This window comes from Tetrao urogallus, assembly GCF_951394365.1.
Source record: "Tetrao urogallus genome assembly, chromosome: 4".
Taxonomy (NCBI): domain Eukaryota; kingdom Metazoa; phylum Chordata; class Aves; order Galliformes; family Phasianidae; genus Tetrao; species Tetrao urogallus.
The window spans coordinates 43860904-43874392 of record NC_136817.1 but is presented as its reverse complement, the minus strand read 5'-3'; the positions used below and the strand labels follow the sequence as shown (position 1 = coordinate 43874392).

At 37.0% G+C, this 13489-nt stretch overlaps 1 protein-coding gene across 3 annotated transcripts in view; it reads left to right on the top strand.

Moving 5' to 3' along the window:
• Positions 1–2962: 2962 nt before the first annotated feature.
• Positions 2963–13489, top strand: part of TUSC3 (tumor suppressor candidate 3) — a gene marked incomplete at both ends in the record, with an annotated part of 101573 nt that continues 91046 nt past the window's right edge. The window contains one exon of one of the 3 annotated variants that reach the window (XM_079534959.1): positions 2963–3061. Coding sequence is in view for 1 of the 3 variants with exons in the window: in XM_079534957.1 (XP_079391083.1) it covers positions 3123–3248 (126 nt within the window). Of the gene's footprint in view, positions 3062–3122; positions 3290–13489 lie in introns of those variants that run through there. The other 2 variants (XM_079534957.1, XM_079534958.1) reach the window with 2 other exon arrangements.

Here is a 13489-nt window from a genome sequence, read left to right as displayed (position 1 = left end):
AACATCATGTTTAAATTTTCAGTTGAAAACAAATTCTGGAACTGAGTACTTCAGCTGAAATGTGGTTTGGGTGCTAATTACAGATAATCGGGAAAGCATATACGTATCAAGTGAAAAACCCCAATAAACTTAAAAGCTACCTGCAGAAAATATTGAATGTTTTTGGAAATTCTTTCTTATCAAAACTCAGTTCAACAGAAAAACTGACAAAACTAATTAAAGAAGTAGTAGATGAAACCTGGCAACCAGAGCAGTAACTCTTTTTTGTATACGGCTGGACATGGCTGCCTAATTCATATATCTCTTCTGTCAGGAATTGATTGGCTGTGAAAAAATGTCAGATTTAAATTTAAGGGGGTTATTTGGGGATTATTTAAAACAAAAGGAAAGGAAAGATCACGCCAGCTTGAGTTCTACATGGATTATAAAAAACCTCAACTAATTATGTAGCATACAAACAATATTTTTATTACAAGGAAAGAAAGAAAAATGTTAACGAAGTAGGCAAGATAGGAAGATCATAACTACTTGTTAAAGTGTTAATAAGGTGTTTATGAACACTTTTAGTTTTTTTTTCTTCTAGGAAAGAGTTGGACTACTCTTCCATTTATGCAACTATCTTTACTCCTTCTTTAAGTTTTTTTTTGTTGTTGTTGTTTATTTGTTTTTAATGTTTCTGAATTGCAAGTTTTGATTTTAGTTAATCTGATCTGTTGGTTAGTCACGTTCACATTAGCTGTTCCTCAGACTGCTCTCCCTACCCAAACTTTACTGCAGTCTGCACTGAAATGAGATTTCGGGCAGTTCATTAATCCAACTCCAGCATTGCACTTCTTTTACTTTTTCATCTGTAGTTTCTTGAGAAAAGAGGGAAAGGAAAGCATCCTTTCACTTTTAGGCCTTCGCTAATATGATAATACATGTCATGATTATATGGCAGCTACGTCTGTATAAAATATCCTTGAGGCTAGCTCTATCCTTAGATAGCTTCAAAGTGAAAAACAAACACAGTTGCAGGTTCAATGGTTTAATTGAGTTGCAGCTCCCAAACATTAAATCAACTGTGTGAAGTCTCCATTATTCAGTGAGCTAAAAAAATAAATAAAAAATAAAAATCACAAATAACTTGAATATGAAAGTTCTGGGACTTATACAGAACGTACAGAACACAGGTTAGAAATCTGAGCAGAAAAAGTCAGATTGCCCACGCTGCCATGCTGCTGTTTCCTGCTCACGGTCAAGACTTTCAGGATTCTTGAAAATTGAGACTTTAGATTAAAAGTAAAGATAAGATCCTTGGCAGATCTGCATTGCCTCGAAACTATTTCTTAGCATTTTGAAGGAACGAGCTTACCAGTAGTTGTCATGTCCTCATAGTTATAATTCTGCTCTCACACAGTGAAAATGTGAAAGGTCCATGGTGCCTGAGGCTCAGGAGGAGACCAAGAGGATTACAAACTGTTCTGGATTTAGAAAGAGTATCCTGAATTTTTTAAACTACGTATTACATATTATTTCTTTTAGCACATTTGTTAAGAAAAGTGTCTCTCGTTCCAGTGCAGTGTTTCTAAATGTAGAGGTGAGAAAAAGGTCTACATCTTTTAAAATATCATTCTGATAGGAATATCCTGTCTCTGTGAAGCAGAGTTCTGTGTTAGGAACCTCTGTAATCCATTCTAACAGCAGCTATTTTGTTTTTAGTTTTTCTTTTTTAGTCATGTATTGTAGGGAAGTAGATTCCATGGGAGGCAATACCATGATATCATAGTCTGTTCTCCAGATCATTTATCATTTATCATTTATCATTTATATATAGTGGTTAACATACTACTGTGGTATTGATAATAGCAATCCTAAGACTTTTTGTCAGTCATGTTGAAATATTTGTACTGATAGCATTACTAATACAAATTATACTGGAGAAACTATTCTGAAAGTGTAGGCTTCTCAATAAATGCCTCTGTATTAGAATCCAGTAAGTTGTTCCTACTGTTTCTTTTCAGCCACAGGCTAGAAAGTGGGTGTAAACATTTGAATATTGCCTTTTTTTAATATATAGTTGAGAAGCAGAACCCACATTACTGACCACCTTATGGTTACTGTTGTCCAGAGACAAATCTGACATGTGGATAACAAGATTTTTAACTTTCTTGAATTTAAGAAACTTAGATCACTTTTAAGTATCTGGTAGATTAGCTGAATATGATCCATAGTTACTGTGTATACGAGTAACTTTTCAAAGACACATTGCAAATATAAATAAACACTCTAGCCTTATTTAATATTTTAAACACATATTGCTAAGATGTCTGTAGTATCACTGATCTAGCATCCAATACTATCATTAAGATACCATCTAAAAATTCTGTGCCTAAAATAAGTACACTTTTGAGTACTCTCTCAGTGTCTCAGCTTCCTATTTTCATCTGGTATTCTGATTAGAAAAGTAACAATATTTTTGAGAGATATAGCAAAATCTCTAAAGAAATGAATAGTTCTGTCAGTGCCTTCAGCACAGATGTGTGTAAATAAGGTACAGAGCATAAGGTGAACACCTGGAATCTGAAAAAAAAGAAAAAAAAAAAAGGTAGGTGCTCATTAATTTAATATTACCTAGCCGGCCCACTGTGGTGTGTGTTCCATGGAAAGAAATGTGATCGGTGATTTGCATAGTGTATGGAAGAAAAAAAACAACACAAAAACAACTGCATGGTTAATGCTCTGAGAAGAAAATAAAAAATAATTTTATTGGTGTATTACGTGAATATTATTTTCTGCAAAGACGACTTTCTGTGTGAATAGTGAAATGCGTATGCATATAAACATGGAAAATTAGGGTCTTCGGTTTCCTATTTTTTGAATGTAGTCTCAACTCATGATTGCACTCAGCGCTCTGGCAGCTGCCATGGTGGCCAGCTGTTTTGGGGACGGGGAATTTTGGCCAGCGGGTAAAGCTGCTCACCGGCACGCGGCGCTGCTGGTGAGGACTACATTTCCCAATAGCTTCCGCGGCGCGGGGCGCTGCGATTGGCCGCGGTCCGCATCCAATCGACGGAAGAAGGTGGGCAGCGTGGCCGCAGGTGCTCTCCTGCGGAGGCCAGCGGCTAGCGGGAGGGGGGAGCATGGCGTCGGGTAGCGGTGTCCTGCGGCGGCTGCTGCACCTGTCGGCCGGGAACTGTCTCCTCCTCTTGCTGCTGCTCCTCCTCTTTCTCTGCGGCCAGCTCGGGGGAGGCCAGAAAAAGAAGGAGGTAGAACCTTTGCTTCTTTCGCCGTCGCGCCCGGCTGAGGGGTCGGGGCTGCCCCGCCGTGCCTCTTCCCCGCGGCGGTGCCCCGGCGAGGGTCTCCGTCCCCCTGCCCCGTGGCTCTGCTCTCCCCGGGCGCCCCAGGGGCCGCCTGCAGGGCGTCGGGCAGCGGCTGGCCCCCGCCCCCCGAACATGGCCGGCTGCGCGGCCGTCCCTGCGCTGACACGGGCGCACCGGGGGGCTGAGCCGCAGCAGGAAGAAATTAAACCGTGTGTTGCGATGCCACCTGAGTGCCCCCGGCTAATAAGTAATGCCGAAGCGATCGAAACGGGTGTGTGGTGTACTAGTGTACACGCTGATTGCCGGCCCAGGGCATCTGAGTGTGAGCCGTGGAGGAAAGGGTGGCTTTGCTTAGACATCCAACAGAATGTCTGTCTTCAGCCGAAATGTGTAAATATTTACCATTTTCCAGGTTTTAATGCTAGTGCAAATGCTTACTGCATCAGCTTGCCCCCAGTTCCAGGTGAGGTTCTGCCCACCTGGGTGCCAGGCTGTGCTGCTACCAAGACATCTCACTGAGCTCTGTGCAGGCAGAATAGCAACAAATATTGGATGGCTTTGATTTTTATTTTTATTTTTTTTAAGTACATAAATTATTAAGGTTCACATCTTTCAGGAAATAATGTAGTCTGTAAAATCCCAGTTTCACCATTAAAATGATAGTCTGACTTTGTGGTCCTACCAGGTTACATAGTGCCTGTCCACATAAGTCATTTGGGCATCAGTGTAGAAAATGAGCACCTGAAATCTATGCATTCCCCCTGTTGTTTTTTCTCTCTTTTTCTTTTTTTGTTTGCAGGACAATTTTGTGCAACTGGGAAGCATAGACAGTAATGTATTGCTCTCTCTTATAATTAATGTATTTTTTCAAATCTTTACCTTTTTCATTTAATAAAATGTGTTTAATGTTTATCACTATCGATTCCCTTTAGCTGTGATGTACTGGCTTAGCAACTTTTGTTGACACTTTCATGTAGAGTGGCAGCTGTGCTACCAAGATAGCTGAAATAATCTTTATTTCTTTTTAAATGAAATCCTTTCTTGACAGTAAATAATGGTAAATTAAAATGGCTGTCTACAAAGTTTACCGGTTTTACTGCAGAGCTGTATTGTGTAACAGGATTGAAACATACCTCTTACTCAGCCACTATGCTAGTACTGTTCATGATGGTGGTCGTCCTCTGAAAAGCATCTGTATACTTAATATGAAACTTCAACTTTCTCAGAGTAAGCAGCTTGGAAATCACCTCTGCAGAGTATTTTTGGTGGGGGAAAAAAGAAAAAAAGAGCATATAACCTTGTGATAGAGAAAGTTCCTGTTTACAACTCTAGTAGTGGCAGAAAGCAGAGATGATAGAAATCAAGAGTAAAGTGAACCTGTTTATTCATATAAAGACTGACCAGATTGCCGTAGCTTTTATGGCAGTTGGAAAAGTGGTTAAAGGTACAGTGAATTTTTGCAAAGTGAATCTTCTTGAGGGAAGTTAATGGAACTAAAAGGATCTTTAGTGAAGACAATGATTTTTTTTTTAATTTTTTTTTTTCAATTGTCAACTGTGTAGAAAATAATGCATAAGGTGTGAATTGTTGCTGGTATCTGGATCAGCTGTTTGATTGTGGAAGATGGAAATAATGACTGCAGAAAGGAGAGAACTGAGTTCTTACATGTGTTTTGAAGAACTTATTGCTAGCAGAAAAAAAACATAGAGGAAACTAGTGAAAACTGGCATGACTTTGTGTCTCAAATTCCCTGTATTGATTGTGCAATACTGTGTTATAACTGTTCAAGGTGGAAAATATGTCAGTTCTTAAGTCACTGAAATACACTGTCACATACAGCAAAATACTCTGATAACTTCAGAAACTCTTCGTTGTGGCATATCACAGAAGGCTGCTGAATTCCACAGTAAATTTGATTATATTTGCAGAAGTATGAAGAACTGTCAGAGAATGGTTTTAAATTATTTCATAAGTAGCTGAGTGCTGCCATTGAAGTTACATTTCTGGAACAGTAGTATGATTATATAAACATATAAATGTTCCTGTTTCTTCCCTTTATCCTTCTTTTCACTTTTCTCTTCTGCTCTTTCACCCTGGACAGCTTTTGCCACTGAGGAAATAAGTACAAAACATTGCAATCTTTTTTTCTAAACAATCCTCTCTGTTTAATTTCTGATGGTGGTCATAAATGCAGCAAAAACCAATGTGGACAGAGCTAGGGCCTGCCCAGTTTGCAGCAGTGTGCTGCTGCCTTTGCTTCCATTTGCTCACCATTGCTTCAAAATGGGAACTTATTCTTCCATCTCCTGTTGCTGTTCCCACTGCCTGTAGACTTCTTTCCTGCTGAGAGATGTTCTGGTTGCCTATTTAAATTAAAGGAAAAAAAAAAAAAACACAACACAAAAACATGGCAAACATGTAGCAAAGCCAGTGGAGAAAAAAGGAAAGAAGTAAATATTAGAAGAAAAGTCCTGAGTATTGTGTTCAGTTTTGGGCCCCTCATGACAAAAAAGACATTGAGGCCCTGGAACGTGTCCAGAGAAGGGCAACGGAACTGGTGAGGGGTCTAGCACAAGTCTTATGAGGAGCAGCTGAGGTAGCTGGGATTGTTCAGTCTGGAGAAGAGGAGGATCAGGGGAGACCTTATTGCACTTTGCAACTTCCTGAAGGAAGGTTGTGATGAAGAGAAGTTTGGCCTCTTCTCCCAGGCAACAAACGGGACCCGAGGAAATGGCCACAAGTTGTACCAGAGGAGGTTTAGATTACACATAAGGAAGAACTTTTTCTCTCATAGAGTGGTCAGGCGCTGGAATGGCTGCCCAGGGAGGTGGTGGAGTTGCTGGGCCTGGCAGCGTTCAAGAGGCGTCTGTATGAGGAGCTACGAGACAATGATTTAGAGGGTTGTGGTAGCAGTGGCAGTGGGAGGAGGGTTGGACTAGATGCTCTTGCAGATCATTTCCAACCTTGCAATTCTATGAAGTAGGAGCGTTGAACACACTCAATGGCGTATGTAGCATAAAGGATCATTATCTCTCGGGATCTCTGATACCTTTAACAAAGTAGTGATAATTAAAACCCTTTACTCTCTTTCTCCCTTGAAATTTTGTTTAACATTCAGCTTGAATATAAAGACTTTTTGATCTTTTAATCATTAAAATGTTGTGTTTCCTCTCTGGACTGTGGAGCACTGCATGTCTTTGCTTTTGAAACAGCATGCAGGCAAATGTTTGGTACTTACATGAAGTATAGGCTCCTCTTTAAAAGCCTTATTGAAAATCAAGATGTGGATAGGGTTGAATTTTTGAAGGGAAATGCAGTCTTAACTGTAGATTCAGCTTGAAGTAATTCTAAAGCTGTATTTAAAGTGGAAGCTTTATATTCTTTTGGGTAATTTCCCATTTTCTCTTTTGTTGCAGTATGGTGAGAGGAGGCTTTTTCAATCAATACTTAAAGCTTTTAAGTAACTGTCCTGGTTTTGAAGTGAAATAACAGCTATAAGTCACACCTCAAAATGTAAAAATTTTTGAACACAATTGTGTTTTTTTCTGAACTCTGTCCTTAAAAAAAAAAAAAAAAAAAAAGAAAGAAAAAGAAAAGAAAAAGAAAAAAAAAAAAAGAAAAAAAAGAGGGAGATAGGAGGAAGAGAAAGGGAGGGATGTGATTGCAAGAATTCTGTATTTTCTGCTGATCTTCTCAAGCAGTCAAAACCTTGATATGTCTTCCCTCTACTGTTCCTAATTAACTGAGGTTTTGGAGAAACTTCACAAAATTAGCTTGCAGTTCTTATTTTAACAAATGTGTGTGTAGAGAAACTTAATGTCTCTTGTGATGGCATACGATAAGTGAAATAAGGAATACTTACAACAACAGCCTGACAGTGTTTTTTAATTGGATTACTGAAACTTTTTTCTGCCCAGATGTCTCCATTTGGCATCCTTGGTGTCATAAGACACAACAGTGGTTTAATTGATCTTTTCCCCTGTTCTTCTCTGTAATCAATTATACAGTGTATCCTTTGTAACCACATGGAAAATACAAATAGTATCTGCTTGGGTTCTAAGTTCTCTGGTAAAATCCATATAGTTAGAGGGGTAAAGAATGCTTGTTTGATTTGTCTTTTGTTACTTACTGTGGGTATAATGTTATAACAATGTTATTGTGGATCTCCAGGTTTATTTTCTAAAAGTGTTTTGAAGGTTGCATTTTTTGGCTGAGCTAGTGATCAGAACTAAAAAAAACCCCAACTTTGTATGGTATCTTCTATCTAATAGATCTGAAAGCGGGCATAATAAAAAGTGATGTTTTTTCATCTAATGCTGTTAGATCTAATATTCTTAGATATTGTACTTACTTTAATATTTGTTATGTATATCAAATTTATTAAATTAAAAAAAAATCTGTAATATGCTATTACCATGCAATAAATTGAAAGGTATTTCTGTAATGATCCTCTGAGCTGCATTTTAGATGCAATGTTGTAATAGCATAGAAAACATGAACATGTCCCTTGCATTCTGGGAAACAGCAGCAAATTTTGCCATTTCTTTGGAAAGACTTTTTTCCCTTCTAATAGTATTTATTGGTAAGATTTTGTTTTTACCTGATTATCACATCTAATACTTTGGAATGCCCTCAGTTATTCATCTTCCACATCTGCAGTTGGAGTTGTTAACCTAATTATGCCATTCCATTACTCTTTCTTGCTTTTTTCTTTGAAATCCTAAGCAACTTATTCTTGAATTTCATATGTACCAGACATTAACCTTAGTAAAGTTTGAGTGTATTGCATAAAACACTTGTATATCAACATCATAAGTGATAATTAGAATTGTGCATTGCCTTTGTGGATTGGAAGTCTGAGCTTAAAATTCTTGAAGGTTGTAGGCTGTAACATTCACTGCTTTAAAGATGAAGCCTATTTTCTTCTTTGCTTGTGGTGTTTTTTTTTTTTTAATGGTAATTTCCTATAATTATTGCTGTCTGTTGTATTGTTACAAAATGAGGATTTCAGTTACATTCCTCATCTTCTTGCCATTCACAGGTCAGCAAAGACAGGTTGTAGGCCTGAATCTTGCATAGTTCCATTTCTGTTCAACTTTCATAGATTTAGATGTGTATGTCTTCATGTCTGGGCTACTGTAAATGTTCCTCTAATTTTTTTTTTTTTTTTTTTTTTTTTTTTTTTTTTTGAGCACATAAAGCAGAAGGAAAGACAATGTAGTGTAAAAACCTGTAAGATTTAAGGTTAATATTTATGAGCTTAATTGTTTTATGAAGACCTTTGATGCTTAGCCTGTTTTCATGACATTAAATAATTGTTGGTTGTTATGCTAATTTACTAGCTAATTCCCTTTATACTGCATATTATCAGGTTTTGTTTAAACATTCAAGCTTTCACATATTTTATTTTAGGTTCTGTTAGTGGCAGAGAAACATTCATAATCTAAAGTTAAGCCTTTAATTCAGAACTGCATTGTCCTCTAAGCGCATATTTGTTTAGAATAATTAATTACTGCTTTCATATTGTTTTTTTTTGTTTGTTTGTTTTTGCTGAATAATATGGTAATTCTACTTAAGTGTAAGAGTTATATATTATTCACTGTCTCTCAGACTTTTCTTGATAACTGTTGATGTTTTACTTTTATTGCTGAGTCAAGTGGTCCAAATTGTTATTTAACATATTTTGATTATTTTTTCTTAGCACCAAACTCCATATCACTTTCTTTTACTTTTAGTAGTAAACTGGAATGAAATCTAAATTGGATTGAATCCAAGGTTAGTAAATTCACTGGGGTACTGATACACAAAAAAATATGAAGTCATTTTTACTTTTAAACCTGTTCTCTGTGAATCTCTGTCATTCTGTAAAAGTTATAGCTAGGAGGTCTGCATGGGAGATTAATGTATGAAATAATAAAACCGAGCAGACAGGTTGCTTTTAAATATGGCTCCTTTTGATACTCTGCTTCATCAAGGTTATCTAGAGATATAAAGAATACAAGTAGAAATCTATTTTAACTGAAAGAGGTGATATATATTTTTTCCAGATAACGTGGAAGATGTAATGTAGATAAAGTGAAGAAATGAAATAACAATATCAGCATGTGTTTAAACATCTCTCAAAAGAGAGAAATTCAAACTGCAAATAGGTGAGGCAATTGAAGAGGAACTTAGTAAAAGGAGGAGTAGTACATTTCATCAGAGGGCAGTACCTTCACTCAACATCGCTGTATAATCAGTGGTGTTGAACTAGGGAATAAGAAATGAAAAGCAGAAGAATGTTCCTGAAATCTTATCTTTTTCTAGAGCTTGAATGCTTAAGTCAGTTCTAAGGCTGTGCTTTCTCCTGTGCTGTTCTGAATTTGATATCTTTTGCTTACATAGGTGATGTATTACATGAAGTGTTGAGTGAACTTCAGCTATGGGAGTAGGAAATAGGGGTTATGACTGTATACCAACTCTTCCTGTACATAGTCCTTAAAAAAAAAAAAAAAAAAACCAATAAAAAAGTAAAATGTGGATGTTATCACTACATTAGAGTATTGTGGGTTTTTTTTTCTCCTTTCAGACAGTGATGTAATTATGTTTAAGGTGGTATCTTTTCTGGCTTCTGTTTAGATTGTGTAGGATGGTCAAGTATTACTACTGATTGTAAATATGATATGGATTTCTTCTGAGATGTGAGACTGAAATGCTTTCAGGTAGAAGATAGTACTGAATTTGTACCTCCTCACTTGGCCAAGCCAAGAATGAATTCATGCATGAATTCACACGGCAGTAAATGGGTTTTGGTTTCAGGAAGCTTTTTAAAATAAAACTTCTTTGGCTCCTTTCAGTAGATTTCGAGGTTTTTTTTTTGTTTGTTTTTTTGTTTTTTTGTTTTTTTTCTTCAGATTATGCCAAAGATCAGGTGCCTAGGAAGGGTAATGCATTTGCTGCCTCATTTATCTATCTTACTAATATATGACTATGACTATGGAACTACAGTCATAATCTCAGTGCAAAATCTGGAAAAATGTGGAATGTGTGCAGAGGCCTAGGGAACACTGAGAATTCTTCATTCAATATAAAACTATGAAGAGTTAGAGATTTGTATTTGCTTTTATGTAATTACCTTTCTGACCTCATTTCTAAAAAATGCTTTAGGTTTTCATCAACCACTTATGCTGCCATTAGGTTGTGAGGACACTTCAGCCTATCTATCAGTCTAACCATTGAATATTGCAAAACACAGTCCAACAGATCAATCTTTTTGATGATGGATGACTGAAGTTGATAAGATTATCAGCTTCCAGTCATGTGCTTTAAATGGAATTGCTGTTAGTGGCATGTAAAACATCATTAGTAGGCAAATTTCTTCTTCAAGTTCACTCAGCAAGTCATAGATTCTTTTAACTTACCTTGTGCTGAAGTGCCGCTTGCTCAGTGTATGACCAGATCAGGTAATAGTACATAAATATGTTAGAATTATGTATTATGTGATAATACATAAATATATTAGAAAGTACGTACTAAGATGCATGCACTTTTGAAAAGACAAGTTTTAATCACCTAATAAAACACTATTTTGATCCAGCATAAATATTTTGTTCATTCTGTCTAGATGTGTCCGTCTGTTACAGTTTAGCAGTGATTCCCATGAAATCTAGCTGATTTAATTTAGTAGCTTGATGTAGGAAACTGCTCAAGCAATATGCTATAAGGAACTGCAGTGTGACCTTGCCTTAACAAATGTTTAGCAGGCTTAAATGCTTCAGCTAAAGAAAGCCAAGATCAGTGATCAAATGCTATGATCAGATGTGCGGGTTCTTTAAACTTTTTAAAATCTTCTAGAAGGTAGAAATGGTACTGCTAAGTTGTTTGAATTCTTTCTTATTTTTGCCGTATAGTTCAGTTGTTATTTGTGTTCTGGAAACCATATGATGGTTCAGCTTTAATATTTTCCAGTGGAAAGTGTTTCATCTTTTAACTCCATGCCTTATTTCTATGAAGGCTTCCAACCTAAGTGGGAAGTGAATGGCAGGAATTCTGTTGAAGTCTCAAGGAGGTAGCAGTCCTTGGAAAACTAATCCAAGATGAAAATTTGGGAGAGTTACACCTTTTATTTTATCCACAGCAGATAGGTTCACTTACTTAGCATATCTCAATGCAAAGGATGAGGCAGAAGTTTTAAGCTGTCCAGCTGGATGGGAGTTGTTCATTAAATACTGAAGTTACTGTGGTAAATATTTTTCTTTTGTTGTGAGACATTTTCTCTTCTAGGCTAGATGTGGATAGCAGCTGTTGCCTATATTTATAAGTTTTCTTCATATCTCTGCTTATTGATAGCAATGCACTAACTTCTTTAGTGGGCAATTTGTTTAGAAACTAAGATAAAACATTATTAATATCCGCTGGAGAAGCTCCAGATACTATCATTCCTTTTAATTTCCTCTTTGCTTCTTTGGCTTTAGGCACTGCTGATCATTTTCCACTTAAAATGCATGGTAGGCTTTTTCATTTTTCTGGTCGTTTTGTCTAAGCTGGATAAATCAGGCAGTATAGATAGAAAATACATATATAGTGGCTTGCCCTGCCCTACACAGAATAGCATTTACCTTTGCATTGACAATTGAGTTTTTGTCTTGCTGTAAGTCTAAACCTTGGTCCTACAAGGTATGAAAGCACTTAAACCAGAATTCATGGAGAATGTAGCTTTTAGAGTCCAAAATCTTCATCTAAAATGGTCTTGCATAACTGCATATTGGTTCTGCAGATTGTTAACTAAATTTGTCTTAAAAGTAATAGGCACATGAAATTCTGCTTTTACACATACAGAGGACATTTCTCATCTAATTCGGTAGCTTGCATTTTAGCCCATTCTGTGCATGAAAACTTGATGTTCTGTCATTGTTTGCTGTGAACTCGTGTAATGTTCAATGATGGGATTTAATTTGTCAGTGGAACATGACATCTTGTCCCTTCAAATAGTAGCCTTGTGCTTACAGCATGTCTGGGAAATTGAAATAGTGACACCATTTCCCAGAAATCAAACAGTTATCCTGCTTCACAGGATAAATGCTTGGCAGTCTGCTGTTCTGGATGCTTGGGTCCTCTTAAGGTGATCTGTCATACTGTCTATACTGTATGTTACTGTCACTTAAGGTGATCTGTCATCAAAAAAGAGTAAAGTGAATCAGCAGTTGTCCATCTATGAGGCACTGTTTTCGTGTTAAAGTGGTCTCTGAGTGTGTGAACTGGATTCTTATATTGAAATTAACAAGAAACATACACTCCAGAAACGCACATACTGCACTCTAGCTGCTAGTTTACGGTCGGTCCTTGGTTGAGAATTAGTTCAAAGTAAAATACTCAAAACATAGAGCATTTGAATATTAGGACTGAAGACCTACTTTTTTTTTTTTTTTTTTTTCCAGATCTTTTTGGATTTGCACTACTTGCTAATACAGATGTATACATTACTACAACTATCCTCTTGTGCAGGCACAGAGCTTCAGAGAAGGTTGAAGCATTTGCTGAGTCAGAGAGGAACAAGAGGGAAAATAATTTTGTGGCTGAATGATGATGAGGAGAGGGAGTTGTAGAGTTCCCAGAACTGTTTATACACTTAATCCAATAACTATTTAATGTAAAATATTGTAATGCATTCTGTTCAAGTAAGTTTACTTGTCCACTGTCTGTAGATGAGTGCTGCCCACCAGACTTCTTAGTTGGAGAACAGACAGAAGGCAGTGAAAGATGTCAAGGTTGCTTCTGAATAGTGAGTTCTTCAGTATAAGCCCTGCACACTGACTTTCTCCATCCAAGCTGCCATCACTTTCTCAGTTGTAACAGCTGTTATCAGTGCAGGTGGCTGAAGGGAGGAGATGTAGAGTGTGCTATATCCAGTGCCCCAAGTGCCAGTCCCTGAAATGAATAAGAAGTATAAAGGTGCTCTAATCATTACTTTCCTTTCACTATTCTAGGCTTGTTTATTTACTTACAGCATTTGGGTTTTAAGTACCCAGCATAGCCAGGAGAAATTTTTTCAAACCTGGAATTGCTATCTCTGATCTCACTCCCTGGTTGCTGTACATCACAGTACCCTAAGTTAACTGCTTCAGTGTGACTTAATCAAAGTGTCACATTACTCTCACTAGCCCAGTATGTGTAAAAGTATAGCACAAAGTTAGTGGTGTTTGATTTAG